The sequence below is a fragment of the Miniopterus schreibersii genome (assembly GCF_964146895.1).
Source record: "Miniopterus schreibersii genome assembly, chromosome: 7".
In the NCBI taxonomy this organism is placed as follows: Eukaryota; Metazoa; Chordata; class Mammalia; order Chiroptera; family Miniopteridae; genus Miniopterus; species Miniopterus schreibersii.
Window position 1 is genome coordinate 51,914,518 of NC_138108.1, and position 27,480 is coordinate 51,941,997.

Sequence of the window (27,480 nt, forward strand, 5' to 3'; positions counted from 1 at the left end):
TGTGATGGTCACCTGCATAATAATCCCTGTTAGAGATCATGCACAGTTCTAGGATGCCAGACAAGACACTGATGTAACACTGAGTGATCTAGTCTTTCAAAGGCTAGCATTGAACCTGAAGCCAAATAGTAGATTCGGGCTGAAAACTGTGACTAGTTTTTGAGACATTACATGTTAACTGTTCATTCCCATTTTAAGTATAAAAGAAATCTTTATGATTATTTTTATTTGAATTTCTTTGCTTAGAAAGAATGAATATTTATTCTTTCAACTCAAGTATCCATCTACTATTTCTTTTTTATAAATGTTATATTATGGAAAATTGTCAGCATATGTAAAATGAGGGTGAATGTATCATTAATTTCCATGTAACATTGTCCAGCTTCAACTACGATCACCTCCTAGCCGTTGTTTCTTCTACACTCCCACACACAATTTCCCCTCGTGAAAGATTATCTTGAGGCAAATCTCAGACATCATAATACCTAACCATAAATATTTGAGCATGTATCTCTAAAAAATTAGAGGGGGAAAAAACACAAATCCTCCAATAACATTACCGTTAAAAATGTTAAAAAATTCTGAATAATTTCAAATATCCAGTCAATGTTAAATTTCCCTGATTTTCTCCATTTTTCTCTTAAAGTTTATTTAAATCAATATCTAAATAAGATTCATATATTACAATTTATTTTTATTTTTTCTCCTCTCTCCTCTTGTGTTCTTGTAATTTATTTCTTGAAGAAATTTTATTGTTTGTCTTTTATAGTTTCTTACAGTCTGGATTTTGCTGATAACATCCTGGTGGTGTCATTTAACATGTTTTTCTGTCTCTTATATTTCCAGTAAATTGATATATCTAGAGACGTGATCAGATTCAGGTTCAATTTATTTTGGCAAGAATACTTATTGATGGAATTTTTGTGCTCCAGTCTTTCCCTTACAAATAGTGCTTCAGTGGATGAATAGCTTTGTTCATTTATCTATTCATGCTTTTACTAAGATACTTTTCAGGTAGGTTTCTATAAATAAAGGAAAACTCATATGAAATTTTGCTATACATCTCCAAATTCCCTTCAGGAAGGGGAGGAGGAGCATCCTTTTATATTTCCATTAGCAACTTAAGAGAGAGCATGTTTTCCCATAGCCTCAAAGAGCGTTTTGTTAAACATCTGCGTTTTTGCCAACCTGATAGATGAGAAATTGCAACTTAGTGTATGTAGTTGTTTTGTCTTTTGATTTATTTAACAATTCTTTATTGAGGGATAACTCACATATAGTAAAGCAAACAAATCTTAAATGTACATCTCAATGAATTTTGACAAATATGTACACACATGTTACCAACACTTAAACAGTCCACTAGTCATTGTTGTTTATATCTAAAGATGGAATCATCGGGCCCAAAGGGCTTTTAAAGGCATTTCCAGGTGCCTGTTTAAGTTTTATTATCTTGGAACATCACAATAAAGCACATAAGGAACCCTAGTTTCTGATTCTTTTTTGAATTTATTATTTTGTTATTTTAAATTCATCAGTATTTTGCATAAATCATCGTCCACCTTATATATTGATTTCATATGGCTCATTTCCCAGCAACATGAATTGGAATAACCTAGAAATTTCTATATTGATAAAGATACAACTTTAAAACTTTTTGGTTTTTGAAGACTTTATTTTTCTTCTTCTTCTTCTTCTTCTTTTTTTTTTTTTTTTTTGGCCTGAGGGTAGAAGTGAAGTCAATGAATGAATTTACCAAAAAAAATTAGGATGTTCTGCAAAATATTGGAAGTGTCTAGTGAAAAATAGTAACTTTATTTTGACTTTTATAGTCTACTTAATTGGTTTTTCCCTAGGCCCAAAGGCAGCAGCATTGATTTTTTTAAGCTATAAAAATGTGTCTACATCTCTCACCGATGTGTTTTAATTTTTTTGTACAACATGGACCAAATATGTCAAAGAAACCTAATTTTAAAAGTTGTGTCTGCTGCAACAAACTTTAGAGACTATAGATGACAAATAGTTGGATTGAATTTAGGTGTTCTTAAAGCAAACACTAGAGTGTCAGTTTTTAGAAACACTATGGACTTTTAATTTTTGTAGGTAAAATAAAGATTCTGAATATATTCTGGCAGTGTCCTGTTCTTATTTGAATGTACTTCTAAATTTCATGATTGTAGCACTCTTAAGACCTTCTGAAGAAAAGATTTGACTTTGTGTGTGTTTTAAGTAATGTTTGGGTTACTTTGTTTTCTTATAGGCCTAATTTTGAATCAGTAACCAGAATAGCAGAAAGATAAACTCAAGGTTAAAGTAATCAGTGAATGACAGCTAGAAATAGCATGCATTATAAAGTCCTTTTAGGACTTGCCTTCTGAAGTTTTTATATCTTCAGTATTGATCTGTTAAAACTTTCAGGCTACTAAGTATTCTAGTAGCAGAGAAAATATAAAATATGCATATTTCATCAAGTTTCTGATTTGAGTAGCACTTTGTAGATGTTTAAAAGTATTAATATGGAATACACGAGTTCAGCGTACACATGAGTATCAGTCAGAGTCTAACCTGGAAACAGACACCACTGGAGGAGGTTTTTAATGAGTAGAGGGGTCTTGAATTCAGGAAATGGTTATCCAGGTGATAGAGGTGAGCACAAGCCAAACAGGACTATAAAGCAATAGAGGGATTAACACAGCAGGAAGTCATGCCATGCCTAAGTCAAAGGGACATGTGAACCAGTGTCACCCCAATAAATTCAATAAAAAAGCAAGGCTGCACCACATCTCAAGAGTGGAGGTTACCCAGAGATAGTTGGAGCCATAGTAAAACTGCCAAGAAAAGTTGGAGCAAATGGAAAAGATGCATATGCTCCTAGAGACCCCTGTGAGAGTAGAGTGTAGGGGGAGTGATGCTTTGACTTCTCCTTTCCTCCTCCCCTTCAGTCTCCCACTGTCAGTGTCTCCCTTTGGTTTAACCCAACCGAAAGCCAGCTGACAGGAGTGTTTGAGAAACACAGGCTGCCCTGTGATATGGAGCAGATCAGGGAGATGGCCAAGAATGATCTTAAGACAAACAAACCCAGGCCTGACAGAACATGTCAACAGAAACCCCAAAGTGTTAATTATATGCTACTTTTTTAAAAGTCATGTGTTATTGGGGAAAATTTCAATTTTAAAAATTTGGGTTTTGATGTACATATATATATTTTTTACAATCTCTTTAAGTATCTTCAAATAACTATTAAAAAAATTATTAACAAAGTCATGGAGTTGAAAGGTTAAATTGCATGTTCAAAGTCATACAGCCAGACCTCCTAACAACTTATCAATGACTTTTTCCATCCTATGCTGAAGGATCAGATAAAAACCAATTCATACACCAAGGTTCTGTGTGATTCTGATGTTTATGAGCTTTGTGATCTTGACCAAGTCTTTTAACTTCTCTGAACATCAGTTTCTTCATCCGTAAAATGGGACTAATGATGTTCATGAAGCCTGGCAGGGAAGATATGTCAAAAGATGAGAAAATATATAGAAAATGTTCTGGGACTGTATGAATTCAGGTGTTATTTATTGTATGTATGGAAAATAGAATCACTTCATCTTTCTTTTCATAAATGCTTTAAAAACAGTTCTTAAATTGGTCAGCATTCCAAACCATTTTCTCTTTCACCTCCTTGCTTTTTGTTTAACATAGTGCTTATTTTAAGGTGGATTTTGTGTTAGAAAATGCACTAATAAGATTGAAAAAGAGTAAGTATTTAATTTAGGAAATACAGATTAAATGTTTCCGTCGTGGAAAACACATTTTAAGAAACATTGAAATGGCTCATCTTATGTTCCTCTAAATCCAGATCAGAAAAGCAATGCAGACTTCAAAGACATCTAAGGAACAAACACTAATAAAGCAACACAGGCAAGTGTGGTGGCAGGAGCACCACAGGCTAACTGAAGTCAGGTAAGGACTGAAGGACATCTCGGTAAGTACACGGAGGAATCACTAAGACTCACACTTATTGAGTTAGATGTTCTATAACTTTCCATGTTAATTAAACTATTATAATAAAAATTGAAAATTACAGTTTGAATGTGAGTCAAATTAAAATTATTTCATTTCCTCAATTTAATTTGGAATTCAGTGACTATATTAAAATGGCTTTTGCTTTCCTTAGGAAAAAAGATTATCTTTATCTGCTAATCACTTACTCTTTTGCACTCCCACTTATACTTGTAATTACTTACATTATACCTAGCACATTGGATTACAGTATTTTGTTTACCTGTTTGTCTTCCCTATAAAATGGTGAGTGCGGCAAGCATCCCATCAGATTCTATTGCTTTCATTGTAGGATTCATAGCAGGTGACATACAAGTGCTTTCAGTAAATAAAGGAACTCAGGGGCTCAAGTTGCTCAGGGATTTCTGGATGGAGCAGCATCATGACTAATTTATTCAACTTGGACTTTTGACTTTTGTTATTATTTCCAGCATTCACTTCAAGATGAATTAAATCAAAATAATGATTCTATACTTGATCTTAATTGTAATCTTTGAAAAATAAATTTCTTCTCAAAGGTTAAGGCAAAAAGAGAAAGCAGATGTGTTTTCCTTCCAATTGAGGCATATATACTAGTTTAAAGGATGGTGGTATTTGTAAAGTATACTTTTTAAAATGTATATTTTGCAGTATGTATTTTATATCAAAATAGATAAATTTTAAGTCAAATTTCCAAATACCATTAACTTAACTTTTTAAAAAATCTTCACCCAAGTATATATTTTTATTGATTTTTTAGAGAGAGAGGAAGGGAGAGAGAAACATTGATCAGTTGCTTCCTGTATGCGCCCTAACCAGGGATCAAACCCACAACCTGTGTGTGTGTGTGTGTGTGTGTGTGTATACAGGACAATATTCCAACCAACTGAGCCACTTGGCCAGGGTCCATTAACTTTATTTTTTTTTTGCTTTTCTTGTTAATAGGAGTTTCTTATTTTGGCAAGAGATTCCTACATGTGAAGTAAAAGTCTCATGCATGGAAATGGTTTTACATCATTCTATAATTTAAAACACAGAAAAACAAAATTATATAGACTTTGTCATTATACCGCTGCTATCACATAAGACTTATCCTTCAAAAAGCCACCTTTTCTGGAAAGAAAGTTTGGGCTCATTAGAATAAATTTTTTGTAAATTTGTATAACTTGAAACAGGACAAAAAAGAAAGCCATCATGTTTTAATTATGGTGCTCACTGAAGCAGGCTCAAATATAAAGGAAGACCCTGGTGAAAGCTTTTAATCTTGGCTATTTCATATTCTTCTGAATGTGTTGTCCTTGAGCTAGATGAAGAGGCATATACATGTCAGCGTGGAAAATACTTCCGTTTGTTGACTTGGCATGACACAAAGGTGATGGAAGTGAGGGGCATACAAGTAATAATAACCTTAATGTCTTAAAACTTCCAAAGGCTGAAAACTGGACAAAAAGAATTCCAAGAAAAATTTCTGTGCTATTCTAGAAAGAAATATGTGTTCTGCCATTAAAATAAATGATACCTATGAAAATTATTCATAGATAATTTCAATGTGTTCAGCCACTAAAATCAATTATATCTATGAAAAGTATTTAAAAATATCTTTAAAATATTATTCAGAAAACCTCAATATAAAATGGTAAATATGCCATAATTACAACTATTTAAAATATATATGCATGTAGACAACAGCTAGAAACATATGCAAAAATAAAAATAATTATTGTATTAGCATGATTGTTCCTATTTTTAATTTTATTCCATTTTAACATTGTATTTTTATAATCATAATAAATCAAAACTCTTTTCTATAATTTCAATAAGTCTGCCATAAGCAAGGGATAGACTACAATATTTCTGAATGTTCATTTAGAGTTGATTATGTTTTTACTCTAAAAATGACTATATTTAAATAATATAGTAAAAGGTTATTAAGATTTATTACTTTTATTAGTGTATAAAAATAAAATGTACTTTTACCCTTATTTCCCTAGTTTGGGAGCTCATCTTCTCTTTTATTTTTTTTATTTTTGTTTTTTAAATATATCTTTATAGATTTCATAAAGAGGAAATGAGAGGGAGAGAGAGAGATAGAAACATCAATGAGAGAGAGTCATTGATCGAGCCCGCAACCCGGGCATGTGCCCTGACCGGGAATCGAACCCGAATCGCCTGGATCCTGGGTCGCCGCTCAACCGCTGAGCCACGCCCAGCCGGGCTCTCTTAACTTTTAAAATAAAATAACCTCCTTGTTGGTCCAGATTTGCCTGGTCCCTGCTCCTGTTCATTTTTCGTTTTTATTGCTCATCCCTCTTTGCAGCCTGCCCTTCCTGTTGCCTTAGGAATCTTTCTGAAGCAGACTGCTGGGCAGGCGAGGTGAGCCTGATATCCCTCCCCGGCTGCCCAGTGCCCGGAGCTCTCTATAGAAGCAGGGCTGCCACATGCCACATGCTCCCCTTTGCTCTTGCTGTTACTTCTGCCCAGAGTGTTCATTTATGCTTCTTTCCCTTGCAGATTGTTTGGTCTTGTCCGAAACGCACAGAGACATTTGGTCCACCCCCTGATATCTGGGCTGTCCAAAGGGTGCATAGTTAGTGTAAATTCTGCTCTTCTGCAAGATTCCAACATAGAACTGCCTCCCTAACCCCATTTGCCATTACCAGGTAGGCTACTGTGGCAATACAGCCACAGCACAAATATTGGACCAATAAAACATGGTAGTGCTTTTTTTATGTATTAATCCTATAAACCAAAAGTAGAAATAAACATTATGGGCTACCTGAACCCAGGGACATTTCATAAGCATGGACATTTTTGACAGAACCAAGGACCATTTGGCAAGGACCAAATATGCTCATAGATGTTTTGGACAGGACCAAATTTCAAGGATCTTTTGCCATGGACCAAATGTCTCCATGTATATTTTGGATAGGACCAGATGTTCACTAATCATGTCTGGCAAGTACCCAATTCATGTTAGGAGTTTAAGTATATGGTCTGAATAAATAAACCGGTGAATAAAACCACATTAGATTAAATTTCTGCTAGTAGTTATTTTTTAAACTGGCATTTGTTTATGGTTATAAAAAAACTGAGATAATGTCTATTTCAGGTGTAGAATGGAATCTGAAATAAAATGTTTTCTCAATGAAGAGAACATTGGAAATGAATGTCTTTCTGAACTTCTGAATTTTGGTGAGATTTTTTTTTTATCTTATATTTAAAAGGGTGTTTTGATGATGAAAGTGGGCCACTCACTTCATGTTCTTTCAATATTAACTGCTGTTGTTGTTTTTTCTAAAGGAATCCAAAAATAAATCTGCATTCTAAGAACTTGTTCTTGAAAAAACTTATTAAATTACCTTGATTTAATTTTGTTTCACCGTAGAACAAGAGTTATCAGAACAATGGTGCATGTATCTTAAAAATGTGATAAATCCTACTCAGCAATTGATAGCAGACCTAAAATACAGACAGCATCACATTCCACAGCATTCACACTCACACACGGAGCTTAACTCAGTGAAGGTACTGGAAGAGGTCAGTATATTACCTTTGCTTTTAGTAATGTAATATTTCATTTTTGTCCCAACTAGAACAGTTTGAGATAAAGAACCAACATGGGTATCTTGTGTATTTTAGTAGAAGGTATAGCAAATTCTGTCTATTCAGTGTCTTAAACATCCTCGAATCTGTCCAAGCTTGTTCATCTCGTGCCTCGGATTTTTGCCACTTCTCCATTGCATTCTGGGTTCTACCTTCAGTGCAGAAAGATCAAGTCATCCCCCAGTAAGTCCCCTCAGGGCTCCTCCTGGCCCACACCACGCCCCTCTGTTTCTTCAGTCTCATCTCCTGCCTGACACCCCTCTTCCTCTTAGACCCTGCCTGGCTCCTTTCTGTTCCTCCTCACACATACCAGGCTCCTTCCTGCCTCAGGGCCTTTGCACTGGCTGTTTCCTGTCACTGAGGGCCCCTTTGGTCCTTTAGGTCTTCCCTTAAGTGTCCTCTCCTCTGAGTGGCCTGTCCTGATCTCCCACTTGAGAGAGGCCACAGTCACTCCCTACTCCCTTGCCCTGTTTTTACGTTACTTACCTCCTCCAGATACTTCCTTAGCTATTTTTCATTAGTTTACTGACAGTCTCCCCTGACTAGAGCGTAAACTCCACGATCATAGTTGCACTAAACGTAGGCTTTTAGGTAATTTTTCTTACTCTGTTTTTCAGTTATCTGTAGTGTTGTTATATTACTTTCATAAATAATAATTAAAAAAAAACACATTTAAAATCCCATGACCAGCTGAGGACTAGAGGCAAGGATACAAGGGAAGGAGAGGGTGATTGAAACGGACAGTCTGGTAAACTCTCTGCCTTACCGCAAACAGAATCAAAATGTGGGTGCCGAGAGGCTGGGGCCCACTGTATGTCCCAGCCCGGTTCTGAGCTGTGTGTCTGGAAGCCCTCCTAATAAGCGTGGGCTGGCTGTGGCATCTCTTGACCCCTCTCTCCACGGGTCCTCAAAGGGACTTTCTCTCATCTCATTTTTCATCACTTATTGGCTTTTGAGATTAATTCCTGTGGATTTAAACATATATATTGAATCAGTCGCAATAATTTGCATACTACCTGTTCTAAATGTTCCTATAGGTTGACTTTGTGAAGAAACAATTAAAAGATGTCTTTGAAAGACTTGGCCTGGAGCAGCAGCAATTAGAAAATGATCTTTCAGACTGGAGTGTTAAAGTAAGCGTGATGCCGATAGTAATTTGTTTATTAATGTGTCATTGGTGTTAAATAAAACAGCCACGTAATCTATATTTCAGACGCTGGATCGTTATTCAGAGGAAAGGAGAAACCCGCTTAGTGAGCTGCCCGTGGAGTTAGGAACTTTGGGGTGCCCGGACCCTGATTTGGAGTCTTCAATTGTTAATGAGTTCTGCAGCTTTACAGACAAATATCAAAAGAAACTTCAAGACTTCGATCTGCAGTTACAAGACATATACAGGTAATAAAATAAAACTACTTGAATGATGTAGATTTTTGCCACTAAATTTTTATTTTTATGGGAGGTTACTATACTTCTGGTTTACTATTTTAATAGTTACTATAGTTACTATTTATTGATTGGAATACAATCAATAAGTGTTTAGATTGACTGTTTGTCAAATGGAGAGGTTTTTTACCTCCAAAATGATTTCCCTGAAATAATGGTTTGAAAGGTTTTCATAAGGTTGAAACATGATGGAAATAGCCCTCTCAGTGAGAGATTTACTACACAGGTAAGAAATCGGTTTTTTCAAACATGAAACTTCAGTAACTATGAATTTTCATTTAGAGATGTGAAGCTCCTCTTCAGTGAAAAATCTACAGATCAATAATAATAATTGGTTGCAGTGGAAAATGAAGCCATGGAATTAATTATTTGTAATTCACTGTGATTTTTGTCTTATGGTGAACATGAAGTCTATTTTGTAAATTTCTTAAACATGCTACTTTTTTTTAGAAAGTGTACTTTTGGTTGTAGCCTTGGAATGATAATCCTCTGCTGAATGACAAATATACTACTAAGTGATTTAAAATTCAGTTTGGGCAGGTCAACTTTTCTAGTGTAAATTCTATATTAAAATTCATTTCATGAACAAACTCAGAAATGCCATGTGGCTCAGATCAATAATTTGCCTCATGTAATGTTTGGCATATGAAGTTTCTGTTTTGTATGGAAATATGCTTTTTATTCTATTACATTTACCTCAAAAATTTCCCCAAAGAATGTATATTTAAAAAAGAAAGAAAAACTATTGAGGAGAGACATGTATAGTGTCCTTATACTAAGGCCTTTTACTTTGAAATAGAAGAAAATAAATATGACAAATACTTGTTTTTCTTATATTTCTTAATGAATTGCCTGTAAGTGAAACACCTCGATGTGAAATTGCTAGTGTTCAGAAATGGATAACAGCAAGCAAAACCTTAAATCCTACCAAGTAGAGTTCTTTGCTTTAGTAGCTTCTTCCAAAGCCTCCAGTGACTGCTTCTGCTTGTCTCGGCACACTGGGCGGGGCAGTCCTAGGTGACACCTGAGGCTTTTCTGGGCTAAGCCTGTTTCTTATGCCTGTGGTGATGGTCCCCTCACCCTCACTAACAGACACCTTCCGGTCTCCTAGCAGCCTCGTCTCTCCTGCTTCTCTGCCTCCCATTTTCCCTTCTTACCTTGCAATAAAGCTGAGAAAAAAATTAATAATATATCATTTATAGGTGTTGACTAATTAATGAATTAACTAGACTTTAGTTGAAATTCAGTCACAGTGATGTATTAACTCAACCATGCACTTAATTCAAGTCTCTAACTGTAAAATAAACATCCTCTCCCCCCGCCATCCCAACCTTGTTAAAGAGGCTTTAGAACTCACCAAACCAGAGGGAGAGGGATTTTGTTTTCTTTTGTTTTCTTTCTATTTGGTTGGAGATGCGTTACTCTCAGGCTGATCCTGGCTGTGAAGAGGGTAAATCTGACTCTGTCCTTTTAAAGCAAGTTGGCTGCCCCGTGACCTTTCCTTCCACGCGGCCTTTGTCCCTGAGCACCGGCGGTGAGGTGGTGGGGCTCCTCCATGAGGGCCCCTAGACACGGGGGGGGGGGGGGGGGTGTTCGCCTCAGCAGCTGTTGCGCCTCCCTTCCCCCGTCCATCCTCCACAACCCACTTTCCTGCCTGCCTGTTAAGCTGAGCTCAATTTCTGCTCTTCCTTCGTACAGCCCGGACTCTCCGAAAAAGATGAGATTCACGGCTCCATTAATATTACTGACGATTAAGTAGAAAATAAGATGAATAAACATCGCATCAAAGGGAGAAACAGGATGAGAACAAGACAGAATGGGGGGGGAGGACGTTCCGCGAAGGGATATTAAGTGACTACACTCTAGGTCCTTGAAGACAAAGTAATTTATTATCACCATTTGTGTATCCTTAGCACCTAGTGTACCTGGTCACATAGTAGCTGTTAAATAAATGATTATTCAACTGAGCTGAATGAAAGATGAACACAATGTAGTTGAGAGTGGCAAGACATATAACGGGGGCAGTAGGAATCTCCTTTGGAGGAATATAAGTTCATGAATCCTTTTTAAATAGCGTGCTTGCCACATATAATTATACAGAATAAATTTTATAAAATTAATGATATGTTTTACTTGCCGAATAATTACTGGCTAAGCCTTAATACACAGTGATCTCTGCTAAGCGCCTTTCTAGGGGGTTCAACAGACAGGCTAGATAGAATGTGGCTTCACCTTTAAGAAAGATTGAAACATTTAGAGGAGGCAACATATTCACATGTGTCCTAAACAAATACATGCACATATCGACTAAGAGACTTTTTAATAAATACGCTGGCTGTGAGTGAGGAAGCATCAAGGCAATGGAACGAGCCCTAGCTGGTTTGGCTCCATGGTCAGAGCGCTGGCCATGGACCGAAGGGTCCCGGGTTCAATCTTGGCCAAGGGCACGTGTCTCGGTTGCAGGCTTCACTCCTGACCCTGGTCCGGCTGCATGCAGGGGGCAACCAATCAGTGTGTCTCTCTCACAGTGATGTCTCTCTCTTTCTCTGAAAAGCAATGGAAAAAATATCCTTGGGTGACGACTAAAGAAAAGGAAGAAACTGAATGAAGCTTGAGGAGTAACTTCATAGAGGAGAAAGAGAGTAAATGGGCTATTGAAGAAATAAGGAGGTGGTGGGCATCAGCAGTCTGGCTGGCGGACAGTGAGGCAGGCAAATGTACTGTCCTAACCAGCACAATGAATTAGATGTTCAACTGTTATATTAACCGGATTTCTAGTTTGTCCAGTATCTGCCATTATTTTGATATGACCATTTCCCCTCTTGGTTCCAGTTATTAGGCTTTGTAAGAATACACAGATTGTGCGCATGTATGTACACACCTGCATAAGTGAGTTTGTGCATGTTTTTAAAAGGTGTGTGTTGCTATGACATAAAAACATTGAAAATTCTGGGCGACATTTTTAAGTTATAAGTTTTCATTGGGCTAAAGGTAGTGGACACCATGGTTAATCCCAACATTTATTTTAATTCCCCCTGTTTTGTAGCAGCTTACTGGTTTGACTTGGAATGATTCCATCCCAGATCCAAGGGTAGGCTCTGGCGGGATTGTGTACCAGTCAGTAACCACATTTTCCCATCATAGCTACTAGCTCACGGTGGTCTCAATCATGGTGGTCCAATCGGACAAAGCTTGGGACTTTTGTTAGGTATTGTGAGGAATAGTGTGTTTTCTTCTTTGTGGACGTACCAGGAAAGTACATATTTGAAGTTGCTGCTGGCAGCTGTCGTGTGAATGATGGAAAACAGCACACAAGAGAGGCTGGAGCCAAAATCATCATGGGGAAACTGAGCCGTGCCCTGTTTGAACTGTGTGGAAAGCCAACCTCACTGCTGTATTTTCAAGGGCCATTAGTCCACATTAATGTCTTAAGCCAGTGTGAGTAGGAATGCAAGCAACTTAAATTTTATGTAATAGTTGATTTGATTCAACATATCCATCACTCATGAAATAATCTATCAGCTGAATGCAATTACAGTAGAAGAATTGTTAAAGTGTATTCCAAAATTTATTAGGAAGATTAAGGTGGTAAAATCAGCCAAAGTTTCAAAATGAATAACTGAGGTTGGGGATTGGGAGTGAAACCTGCACAGCCAAATACAAATATATAATATCAAAATAAACTAGAAACTTATATATCTGTGGAATATGTAGCAGATAAGCAGAACAAAATAGAAACACAGAAAATACCTATGATAATTTAATATATTATAAAGGAAAAATTCAAAACTACAGGAAAGATTGGATTATTTATAAGATCATTAAATAATAGGCAATTGGAAAATGAGGTTAGATATCTTTCTTGTCCCATATGACTTAATAAACTCCAGGTTTATTAAAATATGAAGAAGACAAAAATCATAAAAGAATGAGATAAAATGAAAACAAATATTAAGTAATCTTGGAGTGGGGTAGGTCTTTTAAAATATGTTGCTGGCAGTGCAAATCATAAAGAAAAAGTTTAAATAAATGCGACGACATAAACATTAAAAAAAAATCTAACAGGATGGTTTCTCAGGCAAGTTTTAAATCTTTAAAGAATCAGTAAAGGCTTCCAGTTTTTGGTCCAGCAGGTAAGGAGCTTAGAATTTGCCACTCTGCTCTAAAAATATGAACAAGCTAAAAAATCACCAACTCTTATTAGATACATCAGAGAAGTAAAGTCACAGGGCAATCTGCTGCCCCCGAATTAGAGAGACAGGTGATACAGAGAGTCACAATTTACCTGAGAAGAAACCCATGAGCGGTAACCTCCATGTGAGGAAGATCTGGTGTTTAGGTTTGAACACGTTGAGTTTGAGATACTATCAGATTTCTCAGTACAGATTTTGTAAAGACAGTCGGTTATATGATTGTGGAGTTCAGGAGAGAGATCTGGGCTGGAGTTACATATTTATGAGACATCAGCGTGAGATTGGATGTGACCATCAAAATTGTGAATGAAAAGATAAAGGAGAAGGTCGAAGACTGATATCTTGGGTCTGCCAGCATTATAGTGTCAGCGAGAAGAGGGGTAACCAACAAAGGGCACTGAGGAAAGGTGTGTGAGATATGAAGAAAACCAAGAGAGAGTGCTGCCCTGGAAGGCAAGTGAAGAGAAAGTAGTCAGCAGTGTGAGCTGAGGAGGGGTCATCCACTGAATAAATGCATCTAAGCCAAATAAAATAGGATTGATAATTGACTGTGGCTCTAGGTGGAGGTCACTGGTGACCATTTCTTTGAGTAACTGGAAACAAATGCCTGATTGAGTTGAATTTGAATGAATGGATGGAAAACAATGAGAACAGACAACTCTTTTGAGAAGTTATTTTGCAAAGGAGAGCAAGAAAGGAGGGTCAAACTTTATTGTTGTTGTTTTGTCTTTTGTTTTGCTTAAAATGGGAGAAATACCAATATGTTTGATGTTGATGAGAATAATCCAGTAATAGGATTTAGTACACAAGTCGAGGAATAAGCCCAGTGGTTCACCTACTACAGTAGCAGTTGGGGATGCAGATGCTGGGAAGTGAACAGATGGCAGTCTATGGAACTCTGGGTAGTAATTCTAAATACAAATGACAAAGAAATTTATGAAAACCTCCTTACTCATCAAAGTAATGACAAATTTAAAAATACTCAGATTATCACCTATGAAATGGTAAAACATAAAAAAAAAATAACCAAGGTTAAAATTATGGAAAAAAATGGGCATTTTAAAAATACATGATTTGTATATAAACTTGTTTAGAAGGAAATCTGACAACATGTCATCAAAAATCTTTATAAATGTGAATAATCTTCATCTTTTTAGAAATAGTCTTAAAGGAAATAATTATAGAGGTGAAATAGATAGTTGGCTTGAACGGTGTTCAATATTGGTTTTTTCTTCTTTAGTGAGAGCAGCATCTTCAAAATAGCCAACAAATAGGCTATAATATATCTATGCAATGAAATATCATTGTCATTAATAATTATATTAAAGAATTTTAATGACACAAATAGTTGCAATAAGTTGCTATGCAATTAAAAATCAGGTCACAAGCCCTGGCTGGTGTGGCTTTGTTGGTTGAGCACTGAAAGGTCACTGGTTTGATTCCTGGTCAGAGCACATGACCAGGTTGCAGGTTGAGAAGCAACCTATTGATGTTTCTTTCTCCCTCTCCCTCTCCTTTTCTCTCTCTCTCTCTAGCCAACAAAAACATATTTTAAAAAATCAGGCCATAAAATAGTTTGTATAACATTGATTCCCTTTTTTTCTTTCCCTCTGAAAGTGTTACATCCACATCTATATAGCTACAGAAAAGAGACTGGAAGCTTAGCTACCTAGGTGGTAAAATTAAAAATAATTTTGGCATATATACTCTTCCTATATTGTTAAACAAAAATACAGATTTTTAAATATCTAAGTTAAAGAGTGAAGAGGAAACCACTGATATTTAATGAGTACTTATTACATGACATGCCAAGTACATGCCAATTCAATCCTCAATACACCACATTTAAAAACTCTGTTTTACAGAACAAAATAGATCCAGAGACAAAGAAGCATGGAACAGACTGAGGGATCTCGGAGGGAAGGCAGGGATAGGGGAGTGGGTGGGGAGAGATTAATCAAAGAACTTATATGCGTAAATGCATAACCCGTGGACACAGACACTGGTATGGGGAAGGTCTTTGGTGGGGCAGATGTGGGTTGGAGGGGATCAATGGGGGGAAAAGGGGACATCTGTAATACTTTCAACAATAACGATGAATTTTATAAAACAAAAACAAAAAGAACCTCTCTTTACAGGTGAAGGAACTGCAGCACAGAGGAAGGTGAGCAATTCCCCCGCGGTTTCTGAATTAGTAGATAGCTGAGCAAGAAAGAGTTTCTTTTGCTCATCTGAATATAAAGCTTTTTCTTCACATCAAACCACTTCAAGCATTTACATGTACTAGGATATTGACTGAGAAATTAGTGTTGTTTAATAGAAGTATGATGTGACATTTGCTTACTTGAACTCACAAGTTAGAACATTGGAGTTCTAATTGACAGGTGGCATTTTTCTCTGAAAACGTAGTCTCAGACTTTTGGAGAGTTTCAGTTCCTGGACATGTTCAGTCTCAAGTTCTACATTTCTAGTCTGGGCTGGTTGTATGTCAAGGGTGGTTAGTAAAGGGAGAAATGCTGAGGAACAGGAGCATTATTATTTGAACACTAATGTGTTCACTTAGTCACAATGGTTTAATGACCCACCCACTCAAGCAATATTTGGGGTCACTGCAACTCCCATTTTCTCTTGTCCAACCTGACCTTGGAATTTATATTTGTTGTGGGTAGTGGGGCTGGTGGGAGTAGGTAATAGTTGTAGACTATGATCTTATATTTTGTCATGTATATTTAGTAGCTTTCTCTGAAAATAAATATATCATTGAAAACAATTATATTATGACTTTTGAACCAAAGCCACATTTTGTGATTGTTTAACCTACTTTGGTTTGTTGTGGAAATACAATGTATTTTAAATTCCCCTGGCTATGGTGGAATACATTTATGAAGGGAAAACAATAAGTCCACAGTTTCTACAGGGCATACTCAAGATTGGTCTTCAAGTTTGCCTTTGCTTACTTAATAACTCTGTATATTATCTGTATGTTATGTTTAATGTATTTGCGAAAAGTATATCTAAGAATAGTGGGTATATATTTCCAGGCCAACAGTCTTTTTTGTGAGCATCACTGCAGCCCACACCTGCCTTCTTGATATAATTGTTTCAACCAGGAACTATGCAGTGTAATGGTGCATGAGGCTACACTTTTAATACTTTGGGAGACTGAAAGATCTGGGTTTTACAAATGAAGGAGGGTGAGTCATTCATGAGAGGTTTCTGTTCTCCACTGGGTGTGAAATCAAATTAATCTTGAGTAAATCAGATTGGAGAAAATGGAAACAGCGGCTTGACAGATTTGTGTCCAGGACAATTGACATATGTTATTTTTTTTAACCTGGGTAATACAAATAGAATTTGTTATTAAAATAATAAAATATGTATAGCTCTAAGCAAAGACAAGATTAAAATTTCTGTGGACAGGCTTGCCAAATTGTGACATGAGAGGAATTATAACACCTATTTTATTTTTCATATCCAATTTATACAATTGATTGTGAACAAATCAATTGTTCATAAGTTTTTTCTACTCCTTGTACCTTGAAAATCAACTGTGGTAAATATAATTCTTTGAGGAAACACTATCATTAAAACTGAGACTATGGAGAACCAGTAATGTAAGAAATTATAATCACCATTCTCACAGGTTTGTTTATTTGCCATATTAGTGCCTATAAAAGAACATAAAGTTGAACATTGTTAATGTCTTGAAAAAAAGCAAACTGAGAAAGACTACCATCACTCTTCTAATTCATTCTTATCATTTCTTAATTATTACTGGTAGGTTTGAGGTGATATTATAGCATTTTCATGTGGTAATTAAAATTTTAGAAACCCTCATGGTGATTAATTGTTTCCTCATGCTATTCTGAAGAAGTAAACCAGTTTTATCACTCTTGCTTTTGAACCTGGAAAACTGAGTAATAATGTCTGTATAAGGTAACTTGATTCAGTTCCACTTTATTGCAATTTAAAATGTTCTTACTCTCAAAAAATAAAAAAGAAAATGGAGTAATATGGAGGCAGACTTTGGCTCAAGAGAAAGATTTAAAGTAATTAGAGCAAATAATGTGTTCTTTACCGATTTTGTTCATTTGAATTTGAGTTGTTTTTGTTTATTTGTTGTTGTTGTTATTGTTCTAAAAATGGCCCTTGGTGTTGAACACCTGCCTGCGTCCAATGAGCTGAGGAGAGTCGCTGCAGATGCTGGTCTCTAGCCACAGTGGGTTTGCATCTCTTTAACTTCTGCCTCCTTCATTATACTTTCCTTCCGAAGCACTATTAGGATGCTACATTAAAAAAAAAAGTTGCCTTTCCTCACTTAGCTATCAAACAGGATATCTTTAGCTGTAAGTAAGGGAGTACCCAACTTAAACAGTAAGGCGACTTCTTACCTTATTTCGCATGAGGTGCAGAGTAGAGAAGTCCCAGTGCAGAGGCCTGGTTTTCTGCGCTCTCTCGCCCGTCTCCCTGCAGGTTAGGGGACTTCCTCCCACACACCAGCGGTTCCACTCCACAGGTGCGCTCGGCAGCAGAAAGGGGCCTTTTCCTCCCAGTGACTTGCCTTAAGAGCTAGGAAACCTTTCCCCCAGAAGACTTTTCACATTTCATTGGCCAGAACTGGGTCTTTTGTCCATGCTGGGTTTTACCCCAAACACTGGCCAAAGGAACAGGAAGCTTATGAATGAACATTTGTGAATGGCTTAAGATAACCAAGATTCACTCCTGGGGCTGGAAAAAGCTCACCTCCCCTGAAGTGGGGGGGGTGGGCTACGGAGGAAGGTAGATTTTGAATAAAATCAGGATTCTGATGGACAAGAGCAGGAGTAGGGACAATATCTTCTATGTCACCTTTTCCTTACACTTTCTATGATGAATATAATTATTTAAAACCTAGCATATGGGGTAGTTGAGTCATTACTTTTTACTTCTAACAAGCTGTTTTATCTTGATCATGTTATCTCAAAACTTCCATTAGGAATTATATTGCCTCTTAAAATTAGTGGTGGATGTAGGGACAAGGATGGTCTAGGAGTCTTGCCACCATCCTCGAAAACACATTCCACCTCCAAAAATATACACATTCTAAGCAAAAATTGAGCTTTCTACACCAACTATTCTTTTAAAAAATCCAAGTAAAAGCAGCATGCTTTCTATGAAAATAACAATTGCAGCTTCCAAATAAATCACTTAGCCTTTTCCTCTGAAGAGATTCCCATCCCTAAACCCCCCTAGAAGAAATTCTGGAGCCATCACTTTTAGAACCCTGCCATATTTTCACTTTCCTGTCACCCTCAGAAGAATGGGGCTGGGGATGCTAATGCAAGGTCTGTTTTCACCCTATGGACCTCTTTGTTGTTGATTCTTCAGTTCAGTGAATTTTGACCATTCACCTGAGAGCCTGCTTTATTCTGGCTGTTAACTCCCACCTGCGTAGCCAGACTGGGCAGAGCCTGGGGGCCCGGGGGGGCTAGAATTGCTAAGTGGGGATTGATCCCATGGGAAGAAAATGTACACACCAAACAAAACCCAAGGTGTGGATGCGGATTCTGTTGGTCAGAAGTGAGCTTGAGGCCAGGGAGCTCCCTGTAAACCAGGCTGAAAATCAAAGACAGATTTGTGTTTGGACAATAGGCCAGGGTTGGGTGATGGGTGGGTGGGAAGACAGTTTTAGGAACCAGGCTGATTAGATTTGGTGTTTGGATGGGTCTGATTTGGCAAGATAATGTTGAAAAGTGAGGTCAGGTTATATTTTCTAGAGTGTCAGACCCAATGCAGCCAAACAAGCAGATTGTGTGAGAGCTGTCTTTTATCCACATTAATCCACAGTGGCTACTGCGATCATGATCCTTAGTGGAGAAGCATGATGGTGTCCCCTGACAATGTTACACTGGAAAGATAAGAGTTTCTTTCTAGGCCAGATTCACCATGGCCCTTTTCCAATCTCGAGGCTGTCGTGAGACGCTCCTAACTGCATCAGCTAGCAGTAATTACCGTTTGGCTGGAAAGCTCCCTTCACTCTGAGAAAATGTAAAACCACTTTCAGCCAGTTTGTAAACACAATGTTAGTTTCATGGACTTGTTTTTGTTGTTAAAGTACCTGTCACCCTTATGGTAAAGTACCTGTCACCCTTCTGTATTCTATCACCTCCCCCCCACCCAAATGTATCTTGATGTCATGAAACCAGGCTCTAGAGAAATGGTTTAAACGTGACTACTAAGAAAACTGGTAGCGAAATTCATTGTAAGTCAGTTTTGGATTTTTGCAGTGATTCAAATACGTAGAAATAGGGAGACAATCAGCCTTGATCTGGTTGAATTCTCACAGCCCAGTAGTCCTCTTTCTCCAAATTAACTGTTTTATCTCACATCCTGGGAAATCATGATGAAATGATGTCAGTGGATTTCAATATTTGGGGCCAGGAGATGGTGAGTGGGGACTGAGCGGTAAACATCTCATACTTCCTCAGGCTGAAATTCCCTGAAGTGTTAGAAGGAAGTGCCCAAGAAACCTGGAAACTTTAGAATCTTAGTGGGCTATTTTAAAGGTAAAAATTACAAAACTATTTAAATTAGAAATTTTGGATGAATGAAAAGAACAGAAATTGCAGAGACCTGCCAAAGATCTTTTGTTTAAAGATATCTTGCAAAAGTTTAGGATAATTGTAAAGTCTTCTTTAAATTTTTCTTTAAAATTACAGTCATTTTTTTCCCCAAATTCAGAAAGGAGATAAGTGATCAGAATATTTTTCAATCTGTGTAATTTAGCTCATTCTTTCATTATAATCACAAGCAAAGCAGTCAAATTAAACAAGAACTTCGGAAGGTTAAAGCTAACCCTTGTTATTTTATACAGCTAAGCTATTTTGTATAGGTTTTTCTGTAGGAATGACAGATAAAGGTCTGATTAGGAAAGATAACTATCCAGACTTGAATTTAGAAATGCAGATATATTAAATGTGATTTTGTTTTAGAGGTTAAATAAAAGTGACTGCTTTGTTATTGTGAAGAGGCAGTTATGTTTGAATTTTACCATCCAGAAGACTCAGTATTTCTATAGTGGTGGGGGTTTTCTCCCTTACAAACGGCACCTAACGGAGATGTATGACTGGCCATTAGTATTCCTGATGTGAATATTTGCCTCAAGATTTAAGCCTGCGGCTGTGGAAACTGCTATAAATACTCTAAAAATAATAATATTGTGAGTATGTATGATTTCTCTTCAGATGTTTTTTATTCCACATAGACTGGAAAAATTACTTCCAATTTGTGTAATTATGGTAATTGGAAAAAGCTGTTGAGATGAGGCTTCTAAAATCAATAAGAAGAGCAAAATAGATGTGATCATTGTTCATGACATATTTGGTGTGAAATATTTGGTTGTAATGGTATATTATCATTTCATACATTTAAGTGGTTTTAACGTTGTCACTAAAATGGCACCTAAATAATTCACCCAAGGTATAAAAATGCAGCGAGTGCCACAAATTCTCCTGCTGCTATATTTATTTATAGCAACGTACACTCCTAATGTGTGCTTGTATTTGAAAAGCATTTTTATAAATGTTTGCTATTTGCACTTTCTCTTTGAGAAAAATCTTGGGCCACCATTCAGTATAAGAGACCGTCAAAGTAATTAGCTTAGGAAGTACATCATTTGTCAAAGGATTGAAACTGTTTTTGAAAATTATGGGTGAGATGGCTTGTAGATTATCTTAGGTCCTGTTCGGTAGAAGCAACGCTGAGACAGAGATTGTAACAAGTGATTTGTTGGGCAATGCTTTCCGAAGAAGGGTGGTAAGGGAAACCAAAACAGAGGAGGGGACAATGTCTATGCAAAGAGGAGATCTCAGTGGGAATGAGCTGCAGTTTGCTCCCCCAGAGAAACTCTGGAGCACAAACAGTACCACATAGTCGGTCCCATCTTGAGATAAGTAGACTGGCCCCTGTACCCCTGCATCAGATAATCTATCACTGGTTGTAGTTAGCCCTTGAAAGTGTGTAGGGGAATAGCCTCCTGAGCGAGGGAGTTTCCAACTGGCTCAGAGCAATTCTCCACGGAAAGAAGGTATGTCTGTGAATTATCAGCATCTTGGTAATGGGAATTCTAGCTAATAAGGTGATCTGTCATGGTTTCAACAGCATCCATTGTATAGATGAATGACAATTTAAAAGAACAAATAAATTATTGAACTTAGATTCTGTCACTTCCTCCCGCTCAGCACAAATCCCCCACACAACCCACCCACCCACATTTGTAATAAAATAAAGGTGGAAATTCAAACCGAGTTAACGTCCCTTTGCTTATAGAAACATTTTAAAAACATTAATGAGTACATGGGCTTTAGGTCTATTCATTATTGTGGCTGTGGTGCAGTAATAGAGAGAATTCATGTGGCTAACTCTGCTATTAAAATGCATTTATGTTATCATGAATGAAAATGAGTTCCTTTAGAGAGGACCAGAAATATTGCCCTTGAAGACTTGAGGGTGTTTTAAATGCCAAGTACATTCGGGCAATCCTTTCTCCAGGCTCAATACCCCTATCTGAAATGGTTTATTTGCAGAAGCCTTTGACTGTCTATACGCGCCTGACTGATTCAGACAGAACAAAACGCTCAAGGTGCTCAACGAATGAACTCATCTCAGATTTTTTTCTCTGCAACACTTTATGTCATTCTGAAAAATTGTAGAGTATCCTTCTTCCTGGTAGAACACCTCTAACACCCCCCTCCCCATTATAAAGCTGTTAGAGATTATCTTCGAAAAAGAATTTTTTTCTTTCTTGCTGCTTACCAGAATAATGAAATGCTTTGCAGAAACTAGGTAAACTTGTGTGAAGATAGTGGAATTCCCATTAGTTTTACTAGTTTAAAGAGGTTTTTATTGTTTTGAATTGTCAAACATTTTTCAAGGGCATAGAAGACATATGAAAATTTTTTCGAATTGTACAATTAACTTTAAAGTAGAAGGCCACTGATATAATAAAAATAAACAATAAGAAGTCTTCATCTTGGATCAAGGAAATATTTGTTGCTAATAATATTCCTTCTGATTGCATCTGTGTTGATTATTCCAACTTATTAAACAAGAATAATAATATGCAAATAATCCCAGAATAATAAAGAGACATTAATTCAGTTTAGAGTTCAAGCTGATATTGCAACCTTTTCACTCTGTGTCGGGCTTTGCTAATATAGTTGACCCTTGAAACAACAAGGGTTTGAACTGCGTGGGTCCACTTATATGAGGAATTTTTTTTCAAGAATTACAGTCAGTTCTTCCAATCTGTGGTTTTGTATCTGTGGATTCAACCAACCTCAACGGTATTTTCACATGCCCAACTGTGGTTTGCCAATCTCAGATTTCCAGCAGCCAGATCAAAAATAATGTTTTGGATCCCCAGTTGGTTGAATCTGACAATTTAAAAAGCTGACTGTAGAGTCAAAAGCTACAGCTAGATTTTCGACTGCACCAGGTAGGTGCCCTGTGTTGTTCAAGGGTCAACTGTACTTTACATAGGAACACACACCAGGTCTGTGGCTAAGAGTATTCTGAAGCGAAAAAGGCATTTTTGAGCATGGTGGGCATGTTATTGGTAAGATGACTTGAAGGGCTCCTTTTTATAAATGATTTCTTCAATGATCTGAAATTTAATGCCATTGGTTATCTTTTCACTACCAATGTCTACTTTTACCCTCAGAAAGTGAGATGTTGAGAAGGTAAAGTAAAAGAATTTTAGGCTTGCTTTTAAAGTCAAACCTTAAATGAAGTGCATTCCTCAAGCCTTGGTTTCCTTTGTGTAATTGTTCATTTAGCTGTATTTCCTCCAGGCTAGAAATAGGAACTTTGTTGAATAAGCAAAATCCCTTTTTAATCTGTATGTTTAATAATTTATTTCCCAATGTTTTTAAAATTTCATTTATTGGTTATTATTTTTAAAATATAGGCAAGATAGAATAAGTATTTAAAAAATACTAGGTCTCATTGTCAAATTTCTTCAGATTATGCCTGGAACTCAGGGCAAGACCAAATGAAGGATTGAAAGAACCAATTATATTAGAATTTAGAACCTTTTCAATAGTAGACATTTAATTTGGCCAATGTGTTAAAAAAAAAAGAAAAAGAAAAAGAACTTCATTTTATATAATCATCATAGCTAATAGCTTGAACAGTTTGAGGTACCTCAAACTCCATGATTGCTTAATGATATGTTGTGGCATTTTTGTTGCTTCCAGAAACTTCCAGTTAAATGAAGAAGATCGCTGGATTTACCAGGCTGTTTTGGATCAGTATCCTGGAGATCTCTGTGGCAGAAGGACTCTATATCTGGACATGTTACAAAGATATTTTCCTCACAAATCTAGGCGTGCTTTGGTGAGTACTGGCAAGTTAAGTAGTTTTTGTGGTCCATAATTATTAAGTGAAATATATATATTTTAAATGGTGCTCTAAAATTTAGTTATTCTTGCATTCTAGAAAATAACAGGGTTATAGGTTGAAAGTCTCATATTTCAAGTCTGTGTGGTCCCTAAGAAGGTTGGTGTCCCCTCTGGCAACATTTACTCTTCTGTGCTCACTTGCCCAGAGATCTGCACTGTGGCTCCCTGGTTGCTCTGCTAGTATTTGACCTGAGGTGTCTGCACATTGACCTGCTCGCCATCAGAGGCGTTTTTCGTCTTTGGGTCTCGCCTGAACGGGGAATGCCTGCTCCTTTATCCACAGAGCTGCCACACCTCTGTCCTTCTAGTCATGGAGAAGCCTACACTCGCCTTGTGGGCTGGCTCTTACCTATACTGTCCCCACCACCACAACTCTGCTTGATCCCTCTGCATGGCTCTGAAACACAAATGCCTCAAATTCAGAGTCATGACTGAAATTTCCCCGAGGAGGGCCTGGAAGATTATTGCATCATTTTCTAGTTGACAAGACAAGAAAACAAAAGCTACTGTGTCACCAATTAACTTCATAATAAAATATGTATGTAAACAAACATGCATAGACTCTTAACTTTTAAATGGGCCATACTATAAAATATTATCACATAACCTGCATTTTGGTAATTATTTTAAATTAAGCAAGTAACAACAGTACTAACATGTGTATAGAGTTTCCCTTATGTCAGTCATGTGTAAACTCCCGTAACAGACATAAGAGGAGATAAGGGAAGTACCATTGTTATACTTACTTTATAGAGGAAGAAATTGAAGCAAAGGACACACAGCTAGTATGACCATCATCTATCCTCTCCCCTCCCGTAATTATTTGTTTTAATTTTGAACAATAAATAGCAAATACTTGTTATATAAAAAACGTGTTACCACTGGCTCATGTGGCTCAGTTGGTTAGAGCGTCATCCTGTACACCAAAAGGTCGAGGGTTCGATTTCCCGTCAGGGCACATAACTAGGTTGCGGGTTCGGTCCCAGTTGGGACATGTATGAGAGGCAACTGTTTGATGTGTGTCTCTCTCTCTCTCTCTCTCTTTCTCCTCATTTCCTCTCTCTGAAAAAAACTTTAAAAAACCAAGTTATATCATAAATAATTCACTCTAGAATTTTAAAAGTCTTGATTTATTAAATTAGACCTTTCTTTTTATTCTCTGTTAAATCTAGTTGCTTCTGTGACCAGCTGTCATTTTTATCTTTGTAGACTTTTATATTTGCCTACTATTTACATAATAAAGATTTTTACATTTAGTTCTTACACTGGGTTGATTGGTATGCATTTCTGCACGGTGTATGCTTCCTTTCTTAATGTTTGACAGGTTTTAAGAGTATTTTTGGCTTTTGGGAACAAAACTAAAAAGTTTACAGAACAGATTTTAGCGGCTGATGTTTGGTGTAAGTGAAGCCATAGCCTGTTTCTTCATGTACCTAATTAACCTAAATTATTACTGTAGGTAGGACCAACCTTATCCTGCTTGCTACCTCCCTTTTTTACCTTTTAGAGGTTAAATAATGTATCAGAGCCAGACACATGGCCTATACTGGCAAAATAAAAATTATTTAGGTCAGTGACTCTCAATTTCAGGAGACACATCTTTATATAATGAGCCTTTCAGAATCACCTAGAGATTTTTCCAGCTACTCAGGCTCCCTCCATTCCTGTTCCTCCCCTCAAGGCTGAAATCTCCCCTGGTTAGGAGTCACAGCCAAGAGGAACTTCTGATATTAAGGTGAATGCCATGTCCCCCAGGAGTGTAGGATGGGGAGGGCTAATGTCATTGCTGTAATTACTTCAAGTTCAGACATCTTAACATCTGAATGTGTTAATAATCAAGGGCAAACAGAGTTTTCAGGATTATTGTAACAATTTTTTATGTTTATTAACACATGTCAAACCGAAGCCCTTAAACTAATTGTTAAAATATCAAAACTGATTTAAAGATGGAGTATTTTTGAAATTATATGTAGGGGAAATAATGCTTTCTGCTCATAGAGTTATTGCCATGTAGAAGTGGAAGTTATTTTAGGGCCGCCTGGCCTGACTCCATTCTGTTTGAGGAAACTGTGGATTTATAAATGTTAAATGACTGGTTTTTAGTCACCCGTTAGCCACAGGCTCAGAACTCTGTTCCTGGTTGCTGTATTAACTATTAAGATATTTGTCCCCAGTTTTTAAAAATCAGTTGTTCTAATTCATCTTTGTAACAATGGCATAGTCATAGGCTCACTTTCGTTATAAGTGTAATAATAACCATCCCTTATCTTTTCAGGTCGAGCATGAGAAATACTGTGACCAATATCGCTTTGCTAGGGAGCAGCGAAGGATCCTGCTGTCAAACTGGAATAAAAATAGGAGGGATTTTATACAGAAGGCTGTGCTGACACTTGTGGAGGCCTGTGCAGCTCATGAAATGGAGAGCATGTTGGCCAAGGACAGGAAAAAGCAACAGGACCTGTGTGCCGATCTGAAAGCCAAGGTAAGATGCTTTGCAGAAGGTATTTCAGTATTCGCCTGGATATCCCTTTAAGAATCCACTTTTCCCTTTTGTTCAAATGCAAACTAAAGTTCAATTTCTCTAAAAAGCCTATTTTGAATGAAATTGTTAGTTCAAACCGTCCACAATCAAGAATTTCATATGGTTCAACCTGAAGTTACTGTAACAGGAGGTTAATACTGAAGTCTTGATTGGGAGATGATAGCCAACTCCAGGCCCGTACATGCTGCACACTGCACGCCCGGTGAGGTGCTGGGTGAAAATAGGAGAGCGTGATTGCAAAGTAAGTGCCTGAGGCTGGTTCAGAGACTCGAGAACCTCTCATTCACATTAAAGATGTACAGGGCAAGTTATGAGGAGGAAAGCGAATCTGTGAAAAGATATGTTGGGAGAGCTTGATGGGCTGTGGGTGAGTCCTCAACAAAGTGAAAGGGTGAGAAGATGGGGCTTCCTTCCTCCTCAGGCCCAGCGAGGGGCCCCCAGGGTGGCTTGGAGAGTTTCGTGGGTCACTGCTGCAGTTGGAGGCTTGAGGACTGGCGTCTGATGCTCACAGGGGAATTCAGAAAGCTGCCTCAGTGGAAGATCTGAAAACAGGAGTGGCTGCTGTGCTGGGAAAACAAGAGAGGCTGCTGTGCTGGGAGTAAGTGCATTCCCCAGACTGGTCACGGGTGCATGAGTCCTGGAGGCCCCCTGGGGATGTGGCCTCCCTGGGAGTGCTGGCAGGGCCATTACAAACAAATTGTATGGAAGTATATAGCGTGCACACAGTAAAGTGCACAAATGTTGATTTATTGATGAATGACAGGGTGGGAGGGGGATGGTGCAACAAGAAATTGTATTCTCTTGATTGAAAAAATAACCTAGTAGACGTTACACTATAGCAATTAATAGCATATAAAAACAGATGTCTCTGTTTTAAAACACTGGAGGAAAAATGCCTACTCTGCTTTTTTCTTTTTTTTTTAACAAAAAAGATTTCTTCTGCCATTGCATAAGCTTTGGGCCTAAAGGACTAGAGGCTGCATCAAGCCTGACGTGTATGTTCCGTTCTCCGTCCGTGGCTGATAAGAAGCACAGGGGGCAGGGTGGGGACGTGTCCTCATATACTCCTCGCCTGCTTCTATTCATTTTGCGCACATTCCCATTAGCCCCTGAGATATGCTCTAGGCGGCCTTTTCTGTTTATCGTATCGCATTGAGGTAAACATACATGCAGTAAAGTGCACAGAACATGTGCGTTATTGAATGTTTTGTGAGTGTGTATTACC

General features: G+C 37.4%; 1 protein-coding gene across 2 annotated transcripts in view; it reads left to right on the plus strand.

Annotated features, from left to right (window-relative positions):
• The window catches only part of CCDC148 (coiled-coil domain containing 148), a 194,854-nt gene that overhangs the window by 61,940 nt on the left and 105,434 nt on the right, over positions 1-27,480 (plus strand). For both annotated transcript variants that reach the window (XM_081142586.1, XM_081142587.1), the window contains 7 exons: positions 3,854-3,957; positions 7,145-7,227; positions 7,421-7,572; positions 8,676-8,771; positions 8,852-9,033; positions 23,510-23,648; positions 25,989-26,195. In XM_081142586.1, coding sequence (XP_080998712.1) covers positions 3,854-3,957; positions 7,145-7,227; positions 7,421-7,572; positions 8,676-8,771; positions 8,852-9,033; positions 23,510-23,648; positions 25,989-26,195 — 963 coding nt within the window. The remainder of the gene's footprint in view (positions 1-3,853; positions 3,958-7,144; positions 7,228-7,420; positions 7,573-8,675; positions 8,772-8,851; positions 9,034-23,509; positions 23,649-25,988; positions 26,196-27,480) is intronic.